At 42.7% G+C, this 27607-nt stretch overlaps 1 protein-coding gene across 4 annotated transcripts; it reads left to right on the top strand.

Annotated features, from left to right (window-relative positions):
- Positions 1–1998: 1998 nt before the first annotated feature.
- On the top strand, positions 1999–24958 carry GJA3 (gap junction protein alpha 3). 4 transcript variants are annotated; one of them, XM_037017168.2, is made up of 2 exons: positions 1999–2907; positions 21838–24958. In XM_037017168.2, exons 1-2 carry the CDS (start codon positions 2613–2615, stop codon positions 23031–23033), a joined length of 1491 nt encoding a protein of 496 aa, XP_036873063.2. In that variant the 5' UTR covers positions 1999–2612; the 3' UTR covers positions 23034–24958. The 4 variants fall into 4 exon arrangements, 2 of the variants coding, with proteins under 2 accessions (XP_036873063.2, XP_036873065.1); XR_005061067.2 differs by lacking the exon at positions 21838–24958 and adding an exon at positions 3746–4449 and having other exon boundaries at positions 2789–2907; XR_005061066.2 differs by lacking the exons at positions 1999–2907; positions 21838–24958 and adding exons at positions 3227–3387; positions 3746–4449.
- The last annotated feature ends 2649 nt before the right edge of the window (positions 24959–27607 follow it).

Genomic DNA, 27607 nt, shown 5'->3' with positions numbered 1-27607 from the left:
ACTTTCTTAGTAATAGTTGTATTTGGTGTATTTTCATAATATATTTGGTTTCAGGAGGAGATTTCTGCCTCACTTCTCACACCACTATCTTTTTTCCCTATCTAACATATCTTTTAAGAAATGTGTACAGAACATTTATAATCATGGCAGAAGCTATCTAAATTACTATAAATTTTTATTTTCTGCCATTGTCTGCATCCAAGACCAGCTGGGTTTGGAGTGTTTATTTGTGAATTAATACTTTGTAATTCAGAACAGATTGTAAATTCCTCCAGTGGACAGAGCTCAGCACAATGAATTCTTTAATTATAGAAAGTGGAAGCTTCTCATCTCCCCCAAGACCCAGCTCATGACCTTGTATGACCAGAAGTTAAATAAACATCAATTGAATTAATTTACAAAAGTACTATAAAGATATGTACAGCTCATAGCGTAACTAAAATAGTATGCATTGCCAATTTGTTTAAGTAGGTAACAAATGGTATTGTCTATACAATAATTTTAAACTAAAAGGAAAAAAATCAGGTTAACAGTTCTTTTATACATCTTTAATTTAGGTGCTTAAGGAAAAGTACCACTGAGTTCTGTTGTCACATAATCATAGACAAGATTACTGTGTTCACTCTGGGCTGTTCTAAAAGGAAGGAGATATACATCCAACATTCAACAAAAGTTTCAAATCACTGAACTATTCTATTTCCATATTTTTCCCTTGAAATAATAATAGTAGGGTGTGACAGAGACTTTCATTCAACTTCCAGTATGTATGCAAAGCACAAAGATTTATGCAGTTCCATAGTCCCTAAAATGTAGTTCCTGCCACGACTAGCAGGGGGCACCCTAGGCAAGCACATCTTAATGGTAGAAAAGAAGAGAGGCCAGAGGTGCTTCCTCAGCCGCACGTTGTGAAGGGTTCCTACTGACACAATAACAACATAGTCAAGCCTCACTGCATGCCTTTTTTGCTAGAAATGTTACTAGAATACGGAAACGGGACTTATCAATTGAGAATTCAGCTCTAATCAGTTTGGCATATATGTATATGTATATATACACTGAAATTATCCTACACACAATCTTTCTTGAAACCAAATGAGAAGCAATATCTTTACAATTAAAAATTAAACCATATGATTTACATCTTATCTACCTAGAAAATAAACAGTATGATGGGTATAGTAAAGAATCCATTATCTTAATTTTGCAAGTCTTTACACAATATCATTAAAAAAAATTTTTATTATAGCAAAATATACATACCATAAAATTTACAATTTTTACCATTTTTGATTGCACAGTTCTGTGGTATTAAGTACATTCACATTGTTCTGCAACCATGACAACCATCTGTCTCCAGACTTTTTCATCTTCTCAGAGCGAAACTCTATTCCTGGTAAACACTAACTCCCCATTCCCCCTGGCACCACTGTTCTACTTTGTGTCTCTGTTGTTTGGGCACCTCATACAAGTAGAATCATACAGTTTTTTTCTTCTTGTGTCTGACTTACTTCACTTAACATAATATTCTCAAGGGTCATCTGTGTTGTATCTTGTGTCAGAGTCTCCTTCCTTTTTAAGGCTGAATAATATTTACTTGTATGTAGAGACCACATTTCCTTTACACATTCATCTGTGGATGGACACAGGGTTTCACAACCTTTAGGCTACTGTGAAAAATGCTGCAATGAACATAGGTGTCAAATATTTGTTCAAGTTACACGATATCATTTTTAACCTATAGTTTTAATGAAAAGTTTCAAATCACTGAACTATTATATTTCCATATTTTACCCTTGAAATACCCGTAGTACTGTGTGGCAAAGAGACTACAAGTATTATGAACTTTCACTTCTTTTATAATCAAGAAAAAAATAAATAAAAACTATTCTTGGGCTTCTCAGACAGAATAAAAAATAGAGAAAATATTTGAAGACTTTATAGAGTAATATTTCTCAATTTAAAAAATTAAGTCTATATAGCTACCACCTACTACACACATACTCCTCCAGAAGTTCTACAAGGGGGAAGATATTTTAGAAGCTTTAGTTTCTTTCTCCTTGAAATAACCTTAAATTCAGACCTCAACTGAACAGGTAAACTCTCCAGGGCAGACAGATTGCTAGCCAGAATAGGTCTAAGCTCTAACAAAGGCAAGGAACGCAAGCCGCTGCATGGAGTCTGACAGCAACCAGACTCCAGTGTAACCACAGTCCTTTAATAGATGCACCACTCCTAAAAGGAATTCCAAGATCATCTGCAGCTTTCAGAATGGTCAACGAAATTCGGTCAGCTAATATTCACAGGGCTTTGGGAACCCAAAAGCAAATCCAGAGTAGCCGGGAGGGCACACAGGGCCCTCTAACCTGAACGGAGACAGCAGACGGGATTCCGTGCTGCTCAGAGGCCCTCTGCAGCAGGCGTCCCTTCCTTGTACGCGACACAGCTCTGACCAGGAGCCAAGCCGGTCAGCCGCGCCCTAGCATCTCGTCACTAGGACCTGCGGGGATTCCTCTCCTGTTCCCTCAGGCAGGGCCAAGTCTCAAGTGCACTGAAACAAGTCTTTAAAAAAAAAAAAGAAACCCAGTGACTGCCGGCTAGTGGGAGTGCGTCTGATGGGAACCAGGCGCGCGGCCGCTATTTATAGCCGCCTGGTGGCTCTTCCGGGGCTCTCCGGCAGGCTATGGGAGGACCCCTGCCCGGCCGCCCCGGTCCGCCCCGCAGGCCGTCCGGAGCCCGAGTGCCTGACCCGGGAAACTCCGAGCCGGGGCCGCCCGAGGGCAGCGCGGGGAGCGCGCGCCTGGGGCGCCCCAGGAAGGGCAGGGCGGGGCCGCGCGGCGCCTGTTTCAAGAGCCCCGTCCCGCGAAAGTGCGCGGAGCCCGGAGCGGTCCTCTGGGGGCGCGGCTGCAGGTGGGGGTCGCCGGGGCGGTGGGGTCACACGCCGGGTAAGGGTGCGAGTGCAGGGTGGGTGCGCAGGATGTGGAGTGAGGGGCCGGGTCGTGGGTGCGCGGGATGGGCGCAGGTGCAAGGTGGCTCTGTGGGGCGCGTGCGGGCTCGGGGAGGCAGTGCGGGCGTAGGGCGTGGGGGCGCGAGGGCGGCGGCGGGGAGCCCGGGGCGTAGGCGCAGAGCGCCGTGCGGGCGCGCCGGGTCCGGGCCCGGGGGCGGGGGCCGGGGGCCTGTGCTCGGGGCGCCGCCCCGCGCGGGGACCTGGGGAAGGCGCGGGGGCGTGGCGCGCGGGCTGCGGCGTGGAGCGCGGTGCGCTGGGGCCGGATGGCCGCCTGGGCGGGGAGGCCGGGCCCTGGCGCGGGGCGCACGCGTTGAGTCCGCTGCAGGTGTGAAAGGAAGTGACCCTCTCGGAGTGGCCGAGAGCCCTGCGCTGGGCGGAGCGGGGTAAGCGCGGGCCGGGCCGGGCGGCAGGACGGCTGGGCGCGCCGGGAGCCCCTCAGTGTTCTGTTGGGAATCGCTGGGAACTGTGGGCGCCGCGCGGCTGGAGATCCGGGCTGAGAAACTTTCGGATTGACGTGTCGTTGCCCCTGGAGATGCCTGCAGAGCGCCGAGTGTCAGCGGGGTGGTGGCTTTTCTTGAAGGAGTGCCCGGCTGGGCAGTGGGGGTCGGGGTGGCGGCGGCGCCCGGGCTGGGGATTTAGGGCGGCCTCGCTGGGTCTGCGCAGTGCGGCTTTTGTTAGGAGCTGGGCCCGCTCGCCTGTTTCTTTTAAGAAACTTTTTAAAAGTTGTTTGTTTTTTTTAAGAAACATCCTGGCTATAAGTGCCACGACCTTATTTCGTGACCTGAATGCTCGTCGCGCTGTGGTTAAGTATAAAGAACGTGAGGAACAGCGGAGAAACACCTGTCCGCGTTCGGGCCACTCCGTCTTTAGGGTCTGGCTGACGGACACCGTGTTCTGCTGTCCCACTACGCTCTAGTGCACAGCGCTCCTCGTATGCGGATGAGTATTTCTGACGGGGACTTCGGAGACAAATGGATCACTCCAGTTCTTATTTCATTCCGATATCGCGAAAATATGCCATTAAAAACGGCTATATACAAACGGCGGGGATGTGAATTACGCTTTGGTTTTTATTACCTACGAATTCCAGATGATGATGTACTCTAGGTGCATCACTTCACTTGCCAGTCTATCAATGTGCTATGAAATATTTTGCAAAATAAACATTAAAAGATTAAAGAGGAAAAGGGAACTTTGTTTTCCAAAGGTCAGAGTATTCAAAGTAAACATCAGCTAATTTGGCACATATTCCACTGGCTCAGCAGTTTGACTGGTGTTGAGATAAGCATCTAAGAAGGGCAATGCACATGTTTCTGTAGTGTAAGGTAATTCACAAAAACTTTACCACTGTAACAAATTATACAATGCTATTTACCTTAACCGGGCTTAAACCTGTCTTACAGTAATGGCATGTAACAAAATGTCATTGTTTGCCCAATAAGAAAAAAAATTGACACCAGTTCCTTGAATGTTACTTACATTTCAAGTTGTGTTCACTTAACTAAAATAATTTTAACACTACACATTTGAAATTTTAAACTAATCATATGTGTTTATCACAGCCATTTATAAAGCCTCATGCATGTAAAGAATTTAAACTATAGTCTTTCAGATGATGACATGACTTGTTCATGTGCCTAACACAGAGAGAAACATTTTACCCTGTACAGAAAGCATGGTTCCCACGATCTCTGTATTAAGAAACAGCCAAAATCGGTAGCTGTGTTCATTGACAAGCCTCTTTCCCCTTCCACCCTGTCCTGCCATGGCCATTACCAGTACTATGTAGCATTTGTCATATTACATTTTGATCAGTTTTTTATAAGTCGGCCTCTCTCACAAGAGAGAATGAACCTTCTGGGGGAAAGACCTTATCGTAATTATTTGGATATCCTTAGTGGGTAGCACAGTGCCACACATGTAATAGCTATTTGATAAATGTTTACTAAATTAAAAGAGGAAAAAATCCAATACATGTGACTACAACTAGTATACAGGGTCTCTGAAAACAGTATGCTTTTGCAATTTCAATGTAATTCTTAAAGGCAGTAAAATAGTGATAAAGTTTAATCTTGACTTTCATTCTTACTGTGGTGGAAAATTCTTCATCATTAGGTTCTTCATATTTAGATTAGTATTCTACTGCTTGGTCTTTTAAATCTATGCATCTTCAGAAGTATGGCTTATTAATGGTTGATGTGAACAGTTCCTGCACTCTTCCATTGTCTTTAATTTGAAGAATTAGTGGTTTGCTTTAAATTTTCTGTTAAACTAATGATGCTAAACATAAAAATCACTTAATTTTTTTCATCCATAAACCTCATTCTCTTCATGAATTACTGCTTGTTTTTGATGAAACTCTGTTTCCTAGTTAGCTTTAAAATGAATGAGAGATTTTTGGTTATGTACTAATAGAGGTAGATTTGAATAAGGAAAGTGAAACTACTGTAGAAATTACTTCTTCAAAAATAGAAAACATTTTAACAGAGGTAATTTGTGTCAGTAATAGAAATGAAATAATGAAATACCATAATTGTAAGGCTGAGAGGTTTTGTTCACTAAGAAAGAATAAAAATAATATCTGAACTTGTTTTAAAATGAGAATTCCAATTTATGTGAGGAAGTAACTGGACTGTTAGCATATCAATAATATTTAACAATATTAGACACTGGGGACTGGAAGAAAGGGCAAAAGCTTTAAATGTGCTCTAACCCATGTTTCTAAACATTGATTTAAAGTGTGGTAGAGAGCTGTAACTCAAAAGGCAACTGTTGTAATCTGAAGACTCTGCCTGGTGCATGACCCCATGGGATCACGTGGGAGGGGAAGGCTCCCTGCACCTGAAATCCAGTCAGGGATTTTTGTGGTGGCTTCAGCACTGTGTGCTGTGTGACCTTAGGCAAATCGCAGTACCCTGTCTGGGCCTTCATTTCCTGATCTGTAAAATGAGAGGATCAACTAGACCACTGCTAAGGTTCTTCTAACTCTTAAATGCTAATATTCCATATTTCCTCCATGGATAATGAGTGTGATTCCTGAATGATGTAATTTGGCTTTTCATGGCTTTTAACTGAGCATGCTGTATTTATAAAGTCAGCGCTTGGTATACCATCCAGAGCCTGGCCCTGTGTTTGGGGCACGCTGAGAGCCTGTTCAGAGAACTGGGCTCAAAAGCTCCCCTATCTTTTTCTTTATTGTTATTGACCCTTAAGAAAGAGTACTGGTAAATTCTATCTTACTTTAAAAGTGGTGCTGTTTTTTTCATTAGTCCATTTTTAAAACTTTGAGAACTAATGCTGAAGTACATTAAAATTAACACATAACTAACATGTCTAAATAAAATGTTTGAATAAGTGAAAAATTCTAATGGTATTCTAGGGTCTTTCACAGAAGTCATTGTAATTTAATAGAATGTAAAAGAAACAAGAATATGCCACAGGGTAATGGAGCAGGGATGATATTTGGAGGGTTTAAAAAGGAAGCCCAACGCGCAATGAACAGGATTAGAAGGTAGTCATGTTTCTAATTATGCTCCAGACTATCTACATTTTTGTCCATTAAACAGAAGCTATTGATTTTCTAACTCTGTTATTTTCTAGTTCTAATTGATTTTCTAGTTCTAATATGAGAACTCTAATTGTGGAAATGGTGATTTAATACTGATTTCTGGAGGGAGTATTTTACTCAAGTATGTCAAGAAGAAATATGTGGACAAAAAGTTAAGTGTATTTTTAACTTTGCCATTCTCAAATATAAAACATTGAAGACATTTATCTTAAACTAACAGTTGCTTAAATTGGTCCAACTTAAAATTAGCTCTCACTAAGCTTTTACGTTACAGGTCAAACACAAAAGAAAATGTAATAGGTTCTTCCCTTTGATGAAAATTGAAGTGTTAACCATATTTGCCTTAGCCAAATAAAGACTTAAGAGCATATGACTTTTCAGATATTCACAACTTTAAATGATATAAGTGATTTCAATATTAACTTAAAAATATGAAGATAATATAATACATGAGTAGCAGGCACTATTATAAGTGTTTTCCATACATTCTTATTTAATAAATAAAATAGGTAGATTAAAAATATAATTTAAAAACAATTTCATATTTCTGGAGATTTAGTCTCTGACAATAAAAATATATAATCCTAGCAGTACTTTAGAATTATAAATAAAGAAGTTGGAAAATTATTGTTTTATAATTTAATTAAATCATTTGGCAATGGTTGACAGTGGTGTTTCCTGCCAGAGCATTGGATTATTGAAAAGTTAAGTAGTACAACCCATCCAGTGAAAATTAGAGAAGGAAAGCTCTGTGGCTATACACTACTACATAATTTTAAGATAAGGATACCCTTAAATGGTATATGTGTATTTATAATAATACTAACAAATACTAAAATATGCATTATCTAGTAAATATATTTATAAGAATTTCTTATAGATTTATTCTATATACCAAGAATACAGCATACATGATAAGACATGGGAAAAAGTAAAATAAACTCTCATTTTTTTTACAGCATATCAAAGTTAGACCTTTAATAAAAGAAAAACTTTTAGCAACAATAATATTTTTAAAGTCTCAAATACGCAATATTTGGAACCAAAGGACTCTAACGACGAATGGCATAGTTTCAATATCATAAGAAAATACCATGAATAATTTTATGCCAATAAATTTGAAATGAAAGAAATGGAGAATTTTCTAAAAGATATAAATGATCAAAACTGACAAGAAATAGCATATCTACTGACATCAATAATAGTTAATAATAGAATTTATAATCTGTCTTCCTCCTAACTCCCTAAAAAAAAGACATTAGTCCCAATCGCTTCTATAATCCTATTTTTTTATTAAGGTATCATTGACATACACTCTTATGAAGATTTCACATAAAAAACAATGTGGTTACTACATTTGTCCATATTATCGATTCGCCACCCATACTCCATTGCAGTCACTGACCATCAGTGTAGTAAGATGCCAGAGATTCACTGCTTGTCTTCTCTGTGCTACACTCTCTTCCCCATGATCCCCCCCACACCATGTGTACTAAACATAGTACCCCTCAATCCCCCTCTCCCTCCAACCCCATCCACTCTCCGCCACTCCTCCCCTTTGGTAATCCTAGTCCCTTCTTGAAGTTTGTGAGTCTGCTGCTGTTTTGTACCTTCAGTTTTGCCGAGTTGTTATACTCCACAAATGGGGAAAATCATTTGGTACTTGTCTTTCTCTGCCTGGCTTATTTCACTGAGCATAATGTCCTCCAGCTCCATCCATGTTGTTGCAAATGGTAGGATTTCTTTCTTATGGCTGAATAGTATTCCATTATGTATATGTACCACCTCTTCTTCATCCATACACATACTGATGGACACTTAGGTTGCTTCCATATCTTGGCTATTATAAATAGTGCTGTGATAAACATATGGGTACATATGTCTTTTTGAATTTGAGAACTTGTTTTCTTTGGGTAAATTTCTAGAAGTGGAATTCCTAGGTCAAATGGTATTTCTATTTTTAGTTTTTTTTCTCTCTCTCTTTTTTTAAATTTTGTTATCATTAATCTACAATTACATGAAGAACATTATGTTTATTAGGCTTTCCCCTACACCAAATCCCCCCCACAAACCCCATTACAGTCACTGTCCATCAGCATAGTAAGATTTTGTAGAATCACTACTTGTCTCCTCTGTGTTGCACAGCCCTCCCCTTTCCCCCACCCCCCACATTATAAATGCTAATCATAATACCCCCTTTCTTCTTCTGTGCCCTTATCCCTCCTTTCCCACCCATCCTCCCCAGTCCCTTTCCCTTTGGTAACTGTTAGCCCATTCTTGAGTTCTGTGATTCTGCTGCTGTTTTATTCCTTCAGTTTTTCCTTTGTTCTTATACTCCACAGATACAGTGAAATCATTTGGTATTTGTTTTTCTCCGCTTGGCTTATTTCACTGAGCATAATACCCTCTAACTCCATCCATGTTGTTGCAAATGGTAGGATTTGTTTTCTTCTTATGGCTGAATAATATTCCATTGTGTATATGTACCACATCTTCTTTATCCATGCATCTACTGATGGGCACTTAGGTTGCTTCCATTTCTTGGCTATTGTAAATAGTGCTGTGAAAAACATAGGGGTGCATCTGTCTTTTTCAAACTGGAGTGCTGCATTCTTACGGTAAATTCCTAGAAGTGGAATTCCTGGGTCAAATGGTAAGTCTATTTTGAGCATTTTGAGGAACCTCCATATTGCTTTCCACAATGGTTAAACTAATTTACATTCCCACCAGCAGTGTAGGAGGGTTCCCCTTTCTCCACAACCTTGCCAACACTTGTTGTTGTTTGTCTATTGGATGATAGCCATCCTCACTGGTGTGACATGATATCTCATTGTGGTTTTAATTTGCATTTCTCTGATAACTAATGATGTGGAGCACCTTTTCATGTGTCTGTTGGCCATCTGAATTTCTTCTTTAGAGAACTGTCTGTTCAGCTCCTCTGCCCATTTTTTAATTGGATTATTTGCTTTTTGTTTGTTAAGGTGTGTGAGCTCTTTATATATTTTGGATGTCAACCCTTTATCGGATCTGTCATTTATGAATATATTCTCCCATACTGTAGGGTATCTTTTTGTTCTATTGATGGTGTCCTTTGCTGTACAGAAGCTTTTCAGCTTGATATAGTCCCACTTGTTCATTTTTGCTTTTGTTTTCCTTACCCAGGGGGATATGTTCATGAAGAAGTTCACTAATGTTTATGTCCAAGAGATTTTTGCCTATGATTTTTTCTAAGAGTTTTATGGTTTCATGACTTACGTTCAGGTCTTTGATCCATTTAGAATTTACTTTTGTGTATGGGGTTAGACAGTGATCCAGTTTCATTCTCTTGCATGTAGCTGTCCAGTTTTGCCAACACCAGTTGTTGAAGAGGCTGTCATTTCCCCATCATATGTCCATGGCTCCTTTATCATATATTAACTAGCCATATCTGTGTGGGTTTATAACTGAGATCTCTATTCTAGTCCATTGATGTATGTGTCTGTTCTTGTGCCAGTACCAAATTGTCTTGATTACTGTGGCTTTGTAGTAGAACTTGAAGTCAGGGAGCATAATTACCCCTGATTTATTCTTCCTTCTGGGGATTGCTTTGGGTATTCTGGGTCTTTTGTGGTTTCACATGAATTTTAGAACTATTTATTCTAGTTCATTAAAGAATGTAGTTGGTATTTTGATAGGGATTTCATTGAATCTGTAGATTGCTTTAGGCAGGATGGCCATTTTGACAATATTAATTCTTCCTATCCATGAGCACGGATTGTGTTTCCATTTATTGGTATCTTCTTTAATTTCTCGCATGAGTGTCTTGTAGTTTTCAGGGTATATGTCTTTCACTTCCTTGGTTAGGTTTATTCCTATGTATTCTTTTATTTTACTCTTTTTGATGCAATTGTGAATGGAATTATTTTCCTGATTTCTCTTTCTGCTAGTTCATCATTAGTGTATAGAAATGCAACAGACTTCTGTGTATTAATTTTGTATCCTGCAACTTTGCTGAATTCAGATATTAGATCAGGTACCTAATAGTTTTAGAGTGGATTCTTTAGTGTTTTTTATATACAATATCATATCATCTGCAAACAGTGACAGTTTAACTTCTTCCTTACCAATCTGGATGTCTTTTATTTCTTTGTGTTGTCTGACTGCTGTGGCAAGGACGTCCAGCACTATATTGAATAAAAGTGGGGAGAGTGGCCATCCCTGTCTTGTTCCTGATCTTAATGGAAAGGCTTTCAGCTTCTCACTGTTAAGTATAATGTTGGCTGTGGGTTTGTCATATATGTCCTTTATTATGTTGAAGTACTTACCCTCTGAACCCATTTTATTGATAGTTTTTATCATGAATGGTTGTTCAATTTTGTCGAATGCTTTTTGAGCATCTGTGGAGATGCACATGTGGTTTTGTCCTTCTTTTTGTTGATGTGGTGGATGATGTTGATGGATTTTTGAATATTGTACCATCCTTGCACCCCTGTAATATATCCTACTTGAGCATGATGGGTGATTTTTTTTTTATGTATTTTGAATTAGGTTTCCTAAGATTTTGTTGAGTATTTTTGCATCTGTGTTCATCAGAGATGTTGGTCTGTAATTTTCTTTTGTGTGTGTGTGTGTGGTGTCTTTGCCTGCTTTGGTGTTAGAGTGATGCTGGCCTCATAGAATGAGTTTGGAAATATTCCCTCCTCTCCTACTTTTTGGAAAACTTTTAGGACGATGGGTATTAGGCCTTTACTAAATGTTTGATAAAATTCAGCGGTGAAGCTATCTGGTCTAGGTGTTTTGTTCTTAGATAGTTTTTTGATTACCAATTCAAATTTGTTGCTGGTGATTGTTCTGTTCAGATATTCCGTTTCTTCCTTGGTCAGCCTTGGAAGGCTGTATTTTTCTAGAAAGTTGTCCATTTCTTCTAGGCTTTCCAGTTTGTTAGCATATAATTTTTCATAGTATTCTGTAATAATTCTTTGTATTTCTGTGGTGTCCATAGTGAATTTTTCCTTTCTCATTTCTGATTCTGTTTATGTGTGTGGACTCTTTTTTTCTTGATATGTCTGGTTAGGGGTTTATCTATTTTGTTTATTTTCTTGAAGAACCAGCTCTTGTTTTCACTGATTTTTTTCTATTGTTTTATTCTTCTCAATTTTATTTATTTATGCTCTAATCTTTATTATGTCCCTCCTTCTACTGACTTTGGGCCTCATTTGTTCTTCTTTTCTAGTTTCATTCATTGTGAATCTAGTTCATATAGATTGTTCTTCTTTCTTGAGGTAAGCCTGTATTGCAATATACTTCCCTCTTAGCATGGCCTTCATTGTATCCCACAGAGTTTGAGGTGTTCAGTTATTGTTGTCATTTGTCTCCATATATTGCTTGATCACTGTTTTTATTTGGTCATTGATCCATTGGTTATATAGGAGCATGTTATTAAGCTTCCATGTGTTTGTGGGCTTTTTCATTTTCTTTGTGTAATTTATTTCTAGTTTCATACTTTTGTGATCTAAGAAGCTGGTTGGTAGAATTTCAATCCTTTTAAATTTACTGAGACTCTTTTTGTGGCCTAGTGTATGATCCATTTTTGAAAATGTTCCATGTGCACTTGAGAAGAATGTGTATCCTGTTGCTTTTGAGTGGAGTGTGCTGTAGATGTCCATTAGGTCCACCTGTTCTAATATGTTGTTCAGTACCTCTGTCCCTTTACTTATTTTCCGTCTGGTTGATCTGTCCTTTGGAGTGAACGGTGTGTTGAAGTCTCCTAAAATGAATACATTGCATTCTGTTTACTCCTTTAATTCTGTTACTATTTGTTTCACATATGTTGGGGCTCCTGTACTGGCTGCTTATATATTTATAATGGTTATATCCTCTTGTTGATCTGACTCCTTTATCCTCATATAATGTCCTTCTTTGTCTCTTGTTACTTTCTTTGTTTTGAAGTCTATTTTATCTGATGAAAGTATTGCAAATCCTGCTTCTTTCTCCCTGTTAGTTGCATAAAATATCTTTTTCCATCCCTTTACTTTTAGTCTGTGTATGTCTTTGGGTTTCAAGTGAGTCTCTTATAGGCAGCATATAAATAGGTCTTGTTTTTTTGTTCATTCAGTGACTCTGTCTTTTGGTTGGTGCATTCAGACCATTACATTTAGGGTGATTGATAGGTGTGTACTTATTGCCACTGCAGGCTTTAGATTGATGGTTACCAAAGGTCCAGGGGTAACTTCCTTACTATCTAACAGTCTAATTTAACTTACTTAGTATGCTATTACAAACACAATCTAAAGGTTATTTTTTCCCTCCTTTTTCTTCCTCCTCCATTCTTTATATATTAGGTATCATATTCTGTACTCTTTGTCTATCCCTTGATGACTTTGGAGGTAGTTGATTTGATTTGCATCTGCTTAGTAATTAATTGTTCTGCTTTCTTTACTGTGGTTTTATTTCCTGTGGTGACAGCTATTTAGCCTTAGGAACACTTCCATCTATAGTAGTCCCCCCAAAATACTCAGTAGACATGGTTTGTGAGAGGTAAATTCTCTCAACTTTTGCTTATCTGGAAACTGTTTAATCCCTCCTTCAAATTAAAATGATAATCTTGCCAGGTAGAGTATTCTTGTTTTAAGGCCCTTCTGCTTCATTGCATTAAATATATCATGCCATTCTCTTCTGGCCTGTAAGGTTTCTTTTGAGAAGTCTGATGATAGCTTAATGGGTTTTCCTTTGTCGGTGACCTTTTTCCTCTCTCTGGCTGCCTTTAAAACTCTGTCCTTGTCCTTGATCTTTGCCATTTTAATTATTATGTGTGTTGGTGTTGTCTTCCTTGGGTCCCTTGTGTTGGGAGGTCTGTGTACCTCCATGGCCTCAGAGACTATCTCCTTCCCCAAATTTGGGAAGTTTTCAGCAATTACCTCCTTAAAGACACTTTCTATCCCTTTTTCCCTCTTCTTCTTCTGGTACCCCTATATTGCAAATATTGTTCCATTTGGATTAGTCACACAGTTCTCTCAATATTCCTTCATTCCTAGAGATCCTTTTTCTCTCTATTCCTCAGCTTCTTTGTATTCCTGTTCTCTAATGTCTATTTCATTTATTGTCTCCTTTCCTTCATCTAATCTGCTTTTGAATCCCTCCATTTTATGTTTCATTTCAGAAATTGTATTCCTTAATGATTGAATCTCAGACCTGAATTCGTCCCTGAGTTCTTGAATATTTTCTGTACCTTCATGAGCATGTTTTATTTTTATTTTGAAATCTCTTTTAGGAAGATTGATTATTTCAGTTTCACTTGGCCCTTTTTTTGGTGTTTGTGGGATTTGGGGTTGAACCAGGTTCCTTTGATGTTTCATATTTGCATGTGGCATCCTCTAGTGCCCAAATCTCTACTCTCTGGAGCTGCTCAGCACCTGGATTGATGTTGGGGGTTGCAGGAGAGTGACACTGGTGCCGGGGGGAAGAAAGAGCTGTTTCCTGCTCCAAGGCTGCTGTTCCTTTCTCCACTACCAGAACCAGTGGGCTGAGCACACTGGTCTAGGCCTCTGTCCTTTGTGTTTGTAGTTGCCATAGGCAGGGCCTCCCTCTGGCTGGCCTGACACCAGGGCAGGGGCTGGCAGTTTGTGAGTCAGTGTCTGCCAGCTGGGAGGAAGGCATAGCAGGCTGTGTATCATGGTGGGGGGCCTTGGAGCTGTGTCGCCAGCCAGGGGGATGGAGCACCTGAAGCTCCTGAAAGTTCCCAACCTGTTGTGTAGAGTGCATTTGGACAATTTTGTCCACCTGTCCTTTTTCCTGAGCAGCAAGCTCTGTGAAATCCTTGCCCCTTTAGAAGCCCTCTCACTGTTAGGAAGTCTTTCAGGAAGCCCACCTTTCTTTTGTCCCAGAGCAGCCACATGTGGATCCCTGTTTTCCACAAGCAGCTGGAATCTCAGTCTCTCCAAATGTTCTGCCTGTCTTAGCATTCCAACCCCACTAATCTCCAGAGCACCATACAATGTAGGTTCGTACTCCCAGAGCAGATCTCCAGAGCTGGGTGTTCAGCAGTCCTAGGCCTCCACCCCTTCCCCACTCCATTTCTCTTCCTCCTGCCAGTGAGCTGGGACAGGGGAAGGGCTTGGATCCCACCAGATCATGGCTCTGATATGTTACCCTGTTCCATGATGTCTGATCTTTTCTCCAGGTGTATGCAGTGTGGCGCAGCCTTCTTTCCTGTTGCTTTTTTAGAATTTGTTGTATTAACTATATTTTCGTATTATAGTGGCTTTGGGAGGAGGCCTCCAGCTTTAATCCTCCACTTGTATAATCTCATATAAGATTCTTATACAAGCTTATTTAGAGAATTATTAATTTTAGGCTAACATATCTTACTAAAATCTAATGAGAATTCGTAATGTAAGCTGGTTACCAGAATGGTAGTACAGCATGGAGAATACGGCCAATGAATCTGTAACAGCTTCCTCTGTTCACAGATAGTAACTGTGCTAATGGCAGTGAGAATTTAATAATATGGGTAACTGTTGAACCACTGTGTTGTTTATTTGAAACCAATATAAATTTGTATGTCAACAACACTTCAAAAAAATCCAATGATAGTGCAAAAACCATTGAGACAAATCTTAGGCATGAACAAGTAAATAATCCAAAATAAAGTAGAAGCAGATTGAATTTCATATTATATTAAAAATAAGACCATGACAAATAGGGTGCTTCACCATCTAAAAATCACAATAGATGCAGGAAAAAAGTATTCTACTAAATCCAGTACTCATTCATGATTTAGAAAATGAAAACTGATAGCAAAAAATGGCTGGAAGGAAACTTCCTTAACCTGATACAAGTTGAAACATCATCCTGCATAAAAAACCTTAGAATTACTCATAATAAAGGCAGAAATGAGAAAAGATGTCATCATCTCCACAATGTGCTGGGAGTGCTGTGCAGGAGTTAGAAGTAAGAGAAGAAAAGCAGATGATATGATGATGTGCCTTACACAGAAAACCCAAAGAAATACCCTAACTCTTCAAATAAGGGCTCTCTACCGGGTTGCTGGATACAAATTAATATATAAAAAGTTCCTAAGTATCAATAATAACCATTGAGAAATTATAATGAAAAACATATTTCAAACAAAGAATTAGAACACTTATAAGGTATGTAGAAATAAATGTAACAAAAGATGTGTAAGATCTTTACAGACAGCATCCCAAAGCACTGTTGCAGGGCTTAAAGAAGCTCTGTACCAATGGGTCATTTGTGCATATTGACTGGGAAACTTTATTGTAAAGAGGTAAATTTGATTCATTTATAAATCTCGTGTAATTCCAAACAAAATCATGTCTAAGATTTCTGTGGCACTTGTCAAGTTCTACCTAAATTTCATATGGAAGAAATAAAAAGCCAAAAAATTGTCAAGACAAATATGAAGTACAAAGCCATGGGCTTGTCCTACCAGATATCAAGTATATCTAGAAACCGTTGCCACTGGGTATTCTGGATTTTGGTGTGATCAGTCATTTACTTCTGGAGTTATAAAACAAATATCACATGTTATTCAGTATGAAATTCAGAGGTTCGACTTTTCCTCATTTATGCTTGTGTATATAGTTGAACTTTTCCATGCTGCTGTGGCACTGAATTATAACTGTGGCCGGCTTTGAAAGGCCTGGTTTCCATTCTTGCTCTTTAGTCTTAGTAGCTTAGACAAAGCTAAATGTTGGGATAAGCTCTATAGAGTAGAAGAAGAAAGGGTCTTTTGTTATTTCAACAAATTTATTTTAAATTTGATTTCCTTTTCAAAGAATCAGACCAGAATTATGGAAAAGTTTTGAAAGGTACATCATACCATAGTCTAGGTCTCATGGCATCTGGAAATTGTGGTCTTAAATATGAAAGCTTGAAATTAATCAGGTAAAGTATGAAAAGAACTAATGGAAAAGTATTTCCACTGGCTAAAAAGTAATCAGATATGCCCATTTTTCATTCTATCATATTTATGATTATTTCAGCTTACCACATCCTTTCAGATTGTAAGGGATGGCAAAAATTAGCTTTTAGGTCACTACTGCCCCATATCAAACCCCAGCAGACGTTACTGATTGAAGATAGAATGCTTTCTACCTGAGCCTGTATTTGGCCCTCAAAATCCTACTCAACACTTCTTGGTGTCTGCCCACATGCCATACTTTAAAAATGTAGGGCTCCTCTCTCTTCCTACCTCTTTCTATCATTCTCAACTCTAGTCAGACATTTGTATTCTGCTTTAGTTTTGTCTTCAGAATATGTCTACTTTCTACCCCTTCCTTTTTTGAACCAGCCCCTCCTGTCATCCCGCCCAGCCTTCAGCTCCCTGCCCAGGAGCCCAGCTGTACCAGGGTCCCACTCACCCTTGAGCAGCCTCCACATGCATCTCCCTCTCGCTGGGTTAAGTGGCCTTCTTACCTCTCATTCGTTGGCACATCAGTGTTTGCTGCACACCTACTGTGCATGGGGTATGACACACTCCAGTTCTTCAGGCTGAGCAAGTGGCCCTTTTGATTCACCCAGGACACAAATATTCCCACTACTGTGGGGACATCTTTTAAGTCTGAAATGCACTCCTGTCTGCCTTCCTCCCATCCAGGGCCACCTCTTCTAACCCCAGTGCCATTCCCCTCTTCCCTGACTAGCCTTCCCTGGCTACATGCTTGACTATTAATATCCTTTTTCTCTGAAATCCCTCTGAACTTATTGCTCCCCATCTTCCTGAATGTCCCCATGTCCACAAATAAACCACCAGATAGACTGTGTTTGCCCTTCTCCTGTGCCCCACCCGACCTGTGCGCCAGAGCTGAGCACAGATGGGCTCTCAGTAAGTAACTATTGATTGGCCTGAAGGGAAACTCAACATACCCCGAAAACTATGTAACTTTGGAAAAGAAATAGAACTGTTCAAAGAATGTGAGAGCACAGAACATGACAGAAGCCACATAAACCTTGAAATATAAGACCTTGTTCTGCAGTAGTGTCAGAATCAAAGTTTTCATTGAGATAAAAATGAAGAACAATTGCCATCGCATGGAGATAATGACTGTCCCATAATCCGAGCGAAGTGCACACCACCCTTTCTAGAAAGTGCTCACTGACGGGGCATGCGGCACCGCGCTGGTGGAACCTACACACTTACAAAGGCGAGCTGTCACCCGGGAGCTCGCAGAGGTTTCTCCAGCTTTGTTATTCTCACTGGTGGTGAGAATAAACCCTTGTGTTCCTCTGTCAAGCAGTACTCAGAATATTTCATTGGCTAACTTAAGACCATCTCACCTGACCTCAGCCCTCATCAGACCCTGGAGTTTCCACTGTCGCCCATTTTCTGTATTTACTTAGCTCACAAAGCTTGGCTCCTCTGCAGTTCTTTTCTTATTTAAGTGGCATTAGGGGCATGATTAAACAGTAACAATGATAAAATGCCTCAAGAACTTCTGCATGCCATCTGGGGCAGACTAACTTCTGACAGTGATGAGGAGGAGGATTTCACTTCTACTTGGAAGGTTCCCAACTTGATTGGACCTTGACCCATATTGCCAGCCTTCCAAAAGATATTAAATCCTCCAGTTAATTTTTTTATTCATGCGTGCATTCTCTGAAACAAAAACAAAACCAAGAAGTATACCAGTAAGGCTCCGCAATGAGCAGCGAGAGACCAACAGCAAGCAGGGTCTTTGGGGCAAGCTTGTAGGCTGCCATGGCAAGAGATGGAATCCAATTCAAGCTCCGTGTCCTCAGGGATAACCTCCTTCAGGGTTCGTGGTGGTCCTCAGCAACCCCAGGATAATTATTCCCTAATATTGGGCTAATAACATATATACATTGGCCTCTTGTGTGCTTTTTAGAAACATGATTAAAGAGATCTAAGCAATAGAAACTATGATGAAAGAACACTGAAAAAGGAATCAAACTTTTTCAAAAACTAGAACTTCAAAAAATCAAATTGATGATAAATAGAATAGGTTGCTCTAGGAAATGCAAAGAAATATGAAAAGACAAGAAAAACCACCCAGTTCCCAGAAACACTGTGGCTAACATTTCAATATCATCCTTGCTATCAGACTACAGCTTTGCATTAGGCTTTTGTAATTTATCATTACAGCATGAATATTACTTCATTAATGTTCTTAGACTTCTATCTAAAGAATACTGTATATTTTAGTAGTTATGAATGGACCATAGCTTCTCATTTATACTTGGCCTTGTTCTATAAAGAATTTGTGATAGGGTATCAGTTAGAAATTATTTTGTCTGCAAGTAGAAGAAAATTTAAGTCACACAAATAGGGTTTTTGTCCTCGTGTAAGTCTGGAGGTGGCTGCTGGGGGTGATTCAGCAGGTGCACAGTGTCACAGCAGGTGCCTTGGGACTTTCTTGACCCTTCCCTCTCACTCACATGCTTGCAGGATGGCTGCCCAGGTGCATGCATCACATCTGTACTCAGTGTGGAGAAAAGGAGGGAAGGGCTGCCCAGGGAGCATCTGCCTTTGTATTAGGAAATCACAGGCATTCCCGGAGTTCCTCTAGGCGCTTCTTACACCTCATTGGATAGAACTGCCCTTTATAGCCACCTCCAGCCACAGGAGGAGATAGGAAAGCAAGAATTCCCCTTCCTGGTCGCATTAGAGGCAGGCAGGAGAGAGGAGGACCTGCAGTAGGAGCCAGAGAAGCCCGATCATGATGTCAGCCACGGACAACCACTTGTCATTTATTTAACAGCTCATCCCTTAGTGGGCACTTCTGCTTCCAATTATTCTTTCTTATAAGAAACATTACAGTAAACACCATGTACATCCGTTTGTCAAAATCTGTGATTATTGTCTTCGTATGACATCCTAGAAGTAGAATCAGAGGTATCATTACATTTACATCTCTTGCTACCAGTCATATGAGAGATGGTGCTCCCTTCAGACACCCTCTTCAGGACATATCTTTAAGTCCCATCCTTAGGACTTACTGAGCCATGGCAGCTGCCTGAGTACCAGCTAATAACTCTGCAGATGATGACACGTTATAATTCTGTGGTTACACGCAGAGGTCATGATGGAACTTTAAGGAGACATATTTTAAAGTGTTGCAGCACGTGGACATAGAGACCCTGGAGAGGCTGAGCCAGCAAAGAATAGATGCCAGGATAGGTTGCCTATCTGCCGTCTGATTCGCTAACTGATAAATACTTTTCCAGCCCCGTTTCTCAAGATGTGCACAACGGGTATGTGGGGCAATAGGCAGCCCCATTACTGTGGACATTTTACCTCCCAGTCCCCCCCAGGCAAATGCCAGCAACACTGTCCAGTCTCTGTGACAAGCAGAATTGCCCCCCTTCACACCACTATGTGCCACCAGCATGTGTGGAGAGCCTCCCAGGCCCTTGGTTCCAGCATGTGGCACTGACTGCCTTTTAGCAAACACGCTATACTATGCTCAGCAAGGCAGAACTGCCTGAACACGTGCAGTGAGGCAGGAGAAAGCATTGACTTCTCCACACTGATTTTCCTTAGAGACACCCAAAAACACGCACTGCTCGGCTGTTCTGCCTGCAGACATCAAGAAGGAACGGCTGCACATGCAAGCCTCAACCTCAGAACTAGAATTGAAGAGACCGTCCACCAGTGGACAGGGTGGCCTTCTGTGGAAACCCAGAGGGCTGTGCTTGTCCCGGCAGGAGAGAGAGGGGATGCTCTTTGAAGCTTAGCAGGTGGGGTGTGGCGGGGGGATGGAGAGCACCTCCTGGAACATAAAGGGCAATGACAGCCAACCACTAAAACTGGGCAGTGACAGGAAAAGAGGACACAGGACACCTGGTTCAGCCTGAGTTGGCCACCCTTGAAGGCAGTGACAGGCCAGCAGGCCAGTCCTGGATTGGGGCTGAGTTTGAAGCTGAAGAAATAGCATATGGAGAGGTATAATGGTAGAATTTCAGAGACCCCAGAAAGTTTGGTCTCCCCACAGTGCTGGACCCGGACCGAGGGGTGGTGCCCAGGGGTAGATCTCCAGCAAAGGGTAGCGAGGGGTTAGGGCTGGGGAGAGACGCCAGTTAGGGGCTGAGTGACAGTCTAGGGTTGAGGTGAGTGTCCTTCCAAGCCCAGAAGGATGGCTGTGGAGTCCTTATAAGAATTAGAATCAAAATCTCAGAGAAGCAGGTCGTAACCTAGAATGGTTCCCTGACACCTGACATCTTTTATGGGAGAGTGGGTTGTGTCATACTCAATAAGTTTCTAAATTGAAGCATTTTACCTTCTAAGAACATACAAAATAGAAGACATCAGTCACAATATGGGGCAAGAAAGCTGGTAGGATACATGAATAGTCAGATTTCTCTAAAGAGCTCAAAAGATCAAAACAAAGTCAAGTGTTTATTGTGACAGAGGGTTAACATTTGTCTATTTCTTTAGATCATAGTAAAGTTTTGCCTTTGAACCAATTCATACAAATTAATATTTTTAAACATTTTTAAAATTTTAATGAAAAGAGTTTGCCTGCCTTCCTCAGGAGACTTGTATATATACATGTAGTTTACAGAGCTTTTCTTGCAGCAGAGAGCAGCAGTGGACAGACAGCAGCGCCTTTAGTTCTCAGAAGCGCCTGGCCATCTGACGTGGGAGACACCTTCTAACCTTGGTCCCCTGCCTCTGAGGGACTTGGCTGCCTTCACAAGGAGGGCCCGAGGTCTTACCGGCCTCCATCCCAGAAGCAGGTCACTGCGTTGGACAGTACGACCATCATCCCTGCCTCACAGAAGGGGGCACCGCCCGCTGCTTGGGGACATGCAGCTAGTTAGCCACTGACGGAACATCTGCAAAGTGAGACATAGTTCGTAATAGCAGAGCAGAGGGTCCGTGTGGCAGGAATTGGGAAGGGCACCTGGAGAGAGGTGCCCTGATCAAACCAGAGAAGCAAGCCTTGGGTTGGGAGGTGCAGTGCTGTGTGCACAGGCCCAGAGCCCCCACGGAGACCATGCTTCGGGAGACAAGGGTGGGAGAGGGTGCCGGGGAAGGGTTGCTGAGGCAGGTCATTTCTCCTTGGAGCTCCGAAGCAACAGGTTAGACAGCCTGCAGTCACCTCGCCTGCGGGCCCTCGCCTGTGTAATGTGGATGTTTATTTAACTCTGCTTGGCCCGGGGTTTGGAGAGACATCTGCCCACGCACACACATCCCCGCGGAGAGCTGGCCAGCGCCTCGCTCGCTTGGACGTGGCCGTCCCCCACACCGCCTGGACGGCGCCCCCGTCCCACCTGCCTGTTAACCAGCAGTGTTCCCTTACAGGTGGGTCATCTGGAGCGATGGGCGACTGGAGCTTCCTGGGGAGACTGCTAGAGAATGCCCAAGAGCACTCCACGGTCATCGGCAAAGTGTGGCTGACCGTGCTGTTCATCTTCCGCATCCTGGTGCTGGGCGCGGCGGCCGAGGAGGTGTGGGGGGACGAGCAGTCGGACTTCACGTGCAACACGCAGCAGCCGGGCTGCGAGAACGTGTGCTACGACAGGGCCTTCCCCATCTCCCACATCCGCTTCTGGGTGCTGCAGATCGTCTTCGTGTCCACACCCACCCTCGTCTACCTGGGCCACGTGCTGCACCTCGTGCGCGTAGACGAAAAGAAGAAGGACGGGGAGCAGGCGCCGCCGAGCCGCGATCCGGACCTGCCGGGGCGCGCCGACCGCCGCAAGGTGCGCCTGGCCGGGGCCCTGCTGCGCACCTACGTGTTCAACGTCATCTTCAGGACGCTGCTGGAGGTGGGCTTCATCGCCGGCCAGTACCTCCTGTACGGCCTCGAGCTGAAGCCGCTGTACCGCTGTGATCGCTGGCCCTGCCCCAACACGGTGGACTGCTTCATCTCGCGGCCCACTGAGAAGACCATCTTCATCGTCTTCATGCTGGCCGTGGCCTGCCTGTCCCTCCTGCTCAACATGCTGGAGATCTACCACCTGGGCTGGAAGAAGCTTAAGCAGGGAGTGACCAGCCACCGCGGCGCGGACACCCCAGAGCCCAGGGCGGGGGCCGCAAAGCCCGGCGGCGGGAGCCCCCTCCTCCCGCCGCCGCCCTGCGCCGCGCCCGCCGTCCCCGTCGAGTTCCCGCCCCTCTACCCTCGGCGCCCCCCCTCGCTGGGGCAGGCAACGGCCTCGGGCTGTGCGGGGGCCTCTACGCCCGCAGCGCAAGACGAGGGCCCCCCGGCCCCGTCCTACCACCTGCTAATGGCTGAGCAGAACTGGGCCGACCCGGAGGCCGAGCAGCGGGCGTCCGCCTCGGCGTCCCCGAGCCCGGCAGGCAGCGGCCCGCAGCGACCCAAGGGGGGCGCGGCCGGAGGCCCCGAGCCCGCCCCTCCGGGAGCCCGGACCGGCCGCAGTCTGGACGGGACTCCCGCCTCGACGGCGACCAGCTCGCCCGCTTTGCCCCTCGCAGACCCCGGGCGGGCCAGCGGGGCCAGCGGCGGTCGGGCCAGACCGACGGACTTGGCCGTCTAGGGTTGGTCTCCAGACAGCGTTGTAATAACCGTTTTTCTAGCAACAAAGTGCAGTTGAAATCAGCAGGTAGAGAGGCCTCTGGGGAGAGAGCGAGCCCGGGAGCGGGAGGAGGGGGACCCGCAGGGTGGCCGCGGCATCGCGCGGGGTGGAGCGGGGCAGCGGGCGGGTTGGCGCCTCCCAGGTGCGGCGGGCAGCGCGGGCGCAGCGGCCCCGGTTCACAGCGGCCGGGAGCCCGGAACCTGGGCCGCGCTAGCGGTGCTGGTGCGTGAGGCGGCTACTGTCTGCCGTCGCCGCAGTTCGGGGGCAAGTAGGCTTTCCGTTCCTGAGCTCTCCAGGACCTCTGGGCGGTCCAGAAAGTCATAGACGCACTTAGCCCTATCTCTGTTTGATACTTTTAACTTAGAGTTGAATTTCACTTGGGATATTTGCCAAACTGGACTAAAAAAAGATTTAGAGCTAGTCCATAGAGTGTCATCTGGGTTTCCGGAATTGCGTGTGAAGCCCAGGATATCACACTGCAGGCTTCGTGACAGTGACGGTGGGCAGCTGCCCTCCAGAGGCGGGGGGCTCAGCACGAGAGCCAGACGTAGCTGGTAGGAAAGCCACTGGAAATGCAGCAACACTTACGGTATTTTAAACAACTGAGGAAATTGAGATACAAGTGTGGCAGGTATGCCTTGGGTGTTTAGTTTTTAAGTGGTATCTTCTGCTTTGGTCTGAATTGTTACAGGCGTGCCTATCTGCCCCCATCTTCTGTTTTTAAGGAGAAATGAAAGACTATTACAATGATACTGACCAAGAGAATGTTGATTTGTCCCACCACATACTACTGAAGATTTGAAATTTCTTTTAAAAGAAATTCTCCTACCTAATGGGTTGGCTAATTACTATAAGAACATACTAGATAAAATAAAAACAGGGAAATTTTAAGTACATTTCAAACACTTGAAGTTGTGAGGTTTTTGGATGGGAGGCTAAAAGTTTGCTACTATCACCAGAAAAATTATTTATACAGATGATTCAAAGGCCTACCTTTTTCTTAACAATACAGAATAAAACTCTTAAAGTTTCCTAACCATCCTTTTGTGGGCAGCTTGTTTGCTTTCCATAGTGTAAATAAAAGCCTGGCTTTTATGTCCTGTGTCAGCGCACATACTGGTTTCAGACCCTCACCCTGTTCGTCACCCACAGGGAGTGCTGCTCTGCAAGCTTACATATGTGGCTCTTGTATGTATCCATGACCAGGGTCCTTCTCCAATACAGGGGTGTGGGCAGTGTGAAAGGTTGCTTTCTATTTAACCAATCACTTTAAGCATTAATGTGTGCAATAAATAAAAACAAGAAATCACCTCTCCCTGTGGTCAAGATTCCAAATATATTTTTTTCTAGCCTGTCAATTATTTGGAAATTTCACTGAAACTATTTTTCCCTTGATTTAATAGGAAAAATTTTATATCCCTAAGCTTATTGTAAAACTCCAGTGCCATACCTATTATATTTACACACATTTCTTAATCTACAGTATACAAAACAATTACTTTCTTCTGTCCCTGTTCTCAGAAGCCCAGTCATCCAGTTGGCATGACACAAGTCTATGACCGTCCCAAAGCCTAGAGCAGGACTGCATTTATAGTCCCACATCCATTTCTTTAAATTCTAAAGCATTACTTACATAATCACTCCCTTTCTCCTTTGTAAACTTTGAGTTATTCTTTTTTCCCCCATGAAATTAACAAAAAAAAGGTACTTATCTTTAAAAAGAAAAGAAAAAGGGAAAAAGAGTAAGCCAGAATACTTCTGATATATCCTGGCTTGCTTTGATCTTTAAGTAGCTAGAGCATGGATTTCTTTCACAATAATACCTAAAAGAAGATGAGACCTATGAATACAATTCAAATAGCCTTTTAAAAAAATGAATGAGATTTAGGTCTTTTTCCAGTTCAGGCTTTTTTTTTTTTTCCTATTAATACTTCATTTAATTCTTCAATATTATTGAATAAGGTCCTTTTTCTGAAATATTTTCTTCTGAGCTTTTTCTTCAGATGTTTGTAACGTGATTTATGCATCTCCACCAAAACAAATTCCTAAGAGTACTACAGGATTTCAAAGGGTAAATGTTTTTGTAAAGATCAAAAATCCCACCAATACCCCACCCCCACCTCCAGGGAGTTCAAGACAATCTCTAACTTTTAAATACAGTATAACTTGTGGACATTGTACATTCAAGTTGAGAAACATATTTCTCTTTTTAACTTTATATATTACACTGCAAAGGTTAGCTTTACTCACTCTAAGACTTATTCTTACCCAAAAGATTTTTTTCTCCCTTTCACATTGTAGAATGTCAGAGCAACACTGCCTATGGCCAGTCAAGAATTTAAGAAATACTAAAAGCGATGAACTGTTTCTAGTACTGTATTTGAAGATGTTTTGTAGGTAAATGTTAACTTAGACCATAATATATACAAAACTCTTACTAAAACATAATTTTTGTGCTACAACAGTTATCTTTCCTTGACTAAATTGCAACTGAAAGTAAACATTGTATAGGATAAGTAATAAAGAGTGGCCTTAAATTTAAATCACTAGTTCTGTAGTTGGCGAATTGTTTTTATTGATAGAATTCCTGAGCAGGTTTTCAAAATAACAATTTTTATTATTTTAGGTATAATAAGAAGCAGAAACTTCTTTCCTACAAAAGAAGCTTGAGAAATTACTGTAATGGCTGTTCTCTTTCCACAGGCACTGGCTAACTTAAACCTGTGTCTTCCAAGGGTTCTTCTAGCATTGCTCTCTTGCTATGTGTTCTCCTGAAGAAAAAGTATTGTAATTGTCAATCTTCTTGAACGTCCCCTTAAGTCCTCCATCCAGAATACTGCTAAGCTCCGGTGGGTTTAAGGAGTGGAGAGCTCTCTTTTGCCAGCAAGCCTGTAGTTTATCGTTCTTGGAGAAGACTTTTCTGTATATAATGTAAATAGTTATACATTTCTGTCTTTGTGTTTATGCACTTGGGAATGCCTATGATGTGTCCAACTCCCAAGTACTTAATCAGAAGGCAGTTCCTACTTATCTATTCCTGCTTCATTACTGGGCTTTGGGGCTGCCTTACAAGGATGCAGCGTAACAAACACAAGCCGGCCTGGGTGCTTCCAGGCTCTAAGGAAATCCAGCATTCCGACTCAACCCCACAAAACATGAATGGGTGAGAAGTCCCACACTTCCCACTGCAAGGACAGAAGCCGGCTGCTTTGGAGAGAAGTGGGGCCTGTGCACAGAAGCCTCACTGCTGGAAGGCCTGTGCACAGGTGGCACTGAGGGGCATCCCCACCCTGACTCAGGGCACCCAGTGTTGCAGGACAGGAGAGACCCTGGGCCGGGAGCGGACATGAGGACAGCCAGAGCAGGCCCTAGGTGGCAGAGGTCTCTGCAGTGTAGTGCGTGTACCCAGCAGTGATGCCTCCATCTTTGTGCCCTGCAAATTAATGGCATCCTATCCTGTAAGGCAGGGGTCCCAGCCTCAGCCCAGGTACTCAGGCCCACAAACAGGGTCTGAGCTCTACACCCTCCTTTCCATCCATGCAGCTTCAGGGAAGTTGCTTCACCTCTTTGACTTTGTAGGTGAATTTCTTATCTGAAAAACAGAGACAAAGTTGTGAGGAGTAAATCAGAATGGACAGAAAATGCCTGTGTAGGCCTGACCCACAGTAGGGCTTAACTAAGCTGCAGTGTAAATACAGAAAACAACCCACAGCTGCCCAACCAGCTTTCCTTTTTACCTTTATTTTAAAACAAAATGGTCTTATATGGACAATGGAACATTATTTAGCCCTAAAGAGGGAAGAAATCCTGTGGCATGCTGTCACATGGAGGAACCATGAGAATAATATGCTATGCAAATATGCCAGTCACCAAAGGACAAATACTGCTGACCCCTCTTATGTGTGGCCTGGAAGGAGTCAGGTTCACAGACAGGGAGTAGAAGGGCTGGGGGAGGGAGGGCAGGGGCTGGAAATCTGAGCCGTTTTGGTTTTGTGAGATAAGGAAGTCCTGGAGATGGGTGGTGAGATGGTCGCACAATGGCGTGACATATTAATGCTACAGCTCTGCCCTTTGACATAGCTAAGATGGTAAATTCTATGTTATATGAATTTTTTTCTTTTTAGGATTAGGAGTGTTATTTTATTTTATTTTTATTTCTATTTTTTTACTAAGGTATCATTGATATACAATCTTATGCTTAGGTTTCACATGAGCACCATTGTGGTTACTAGATTCCTCTCATTATCAAGTCCCCCCCACAAACCCCATTACAGTCACTGTCCATCAGTATAGTAAGATGCTATAGAGCCACTACTCGTCTTCTCTGTGTTGTACAGCCCTCCCTGTGACCCCCCTGCATTATACATGCTAATCATAATGCCCCTTAATCCCCTTCTCCCTCCCTTTCCACTCATCCTCCCCAGTCCCTTTCCCTTTGATAACTGTTAGTCCAGTCTTGGGTTCTGTGAATCTGCTGCTGTTTTGTTCCTTCAGTTTTTTTCTTTGTTCTTATACTCTACATGTGAGTGAAATAA

The sequence above is a fragment of the Manis javanica genome, chromosome 1 (genome assembly GCF_040802235.1).
Source record: "Manis javanica isolate MJ-LG chromosome 1, MJ_LKY, whole genome shotgun sequence".
NCBI lineage: Eukaryota > Metazoa > Chordata > Mammalia > Pholidota > Manidae > Manis > Manis javanica.
Note: the sequence above shows the minus strand (reverse complement) of the source record. Positions and strands in the feature narration are given on the sequence as shown.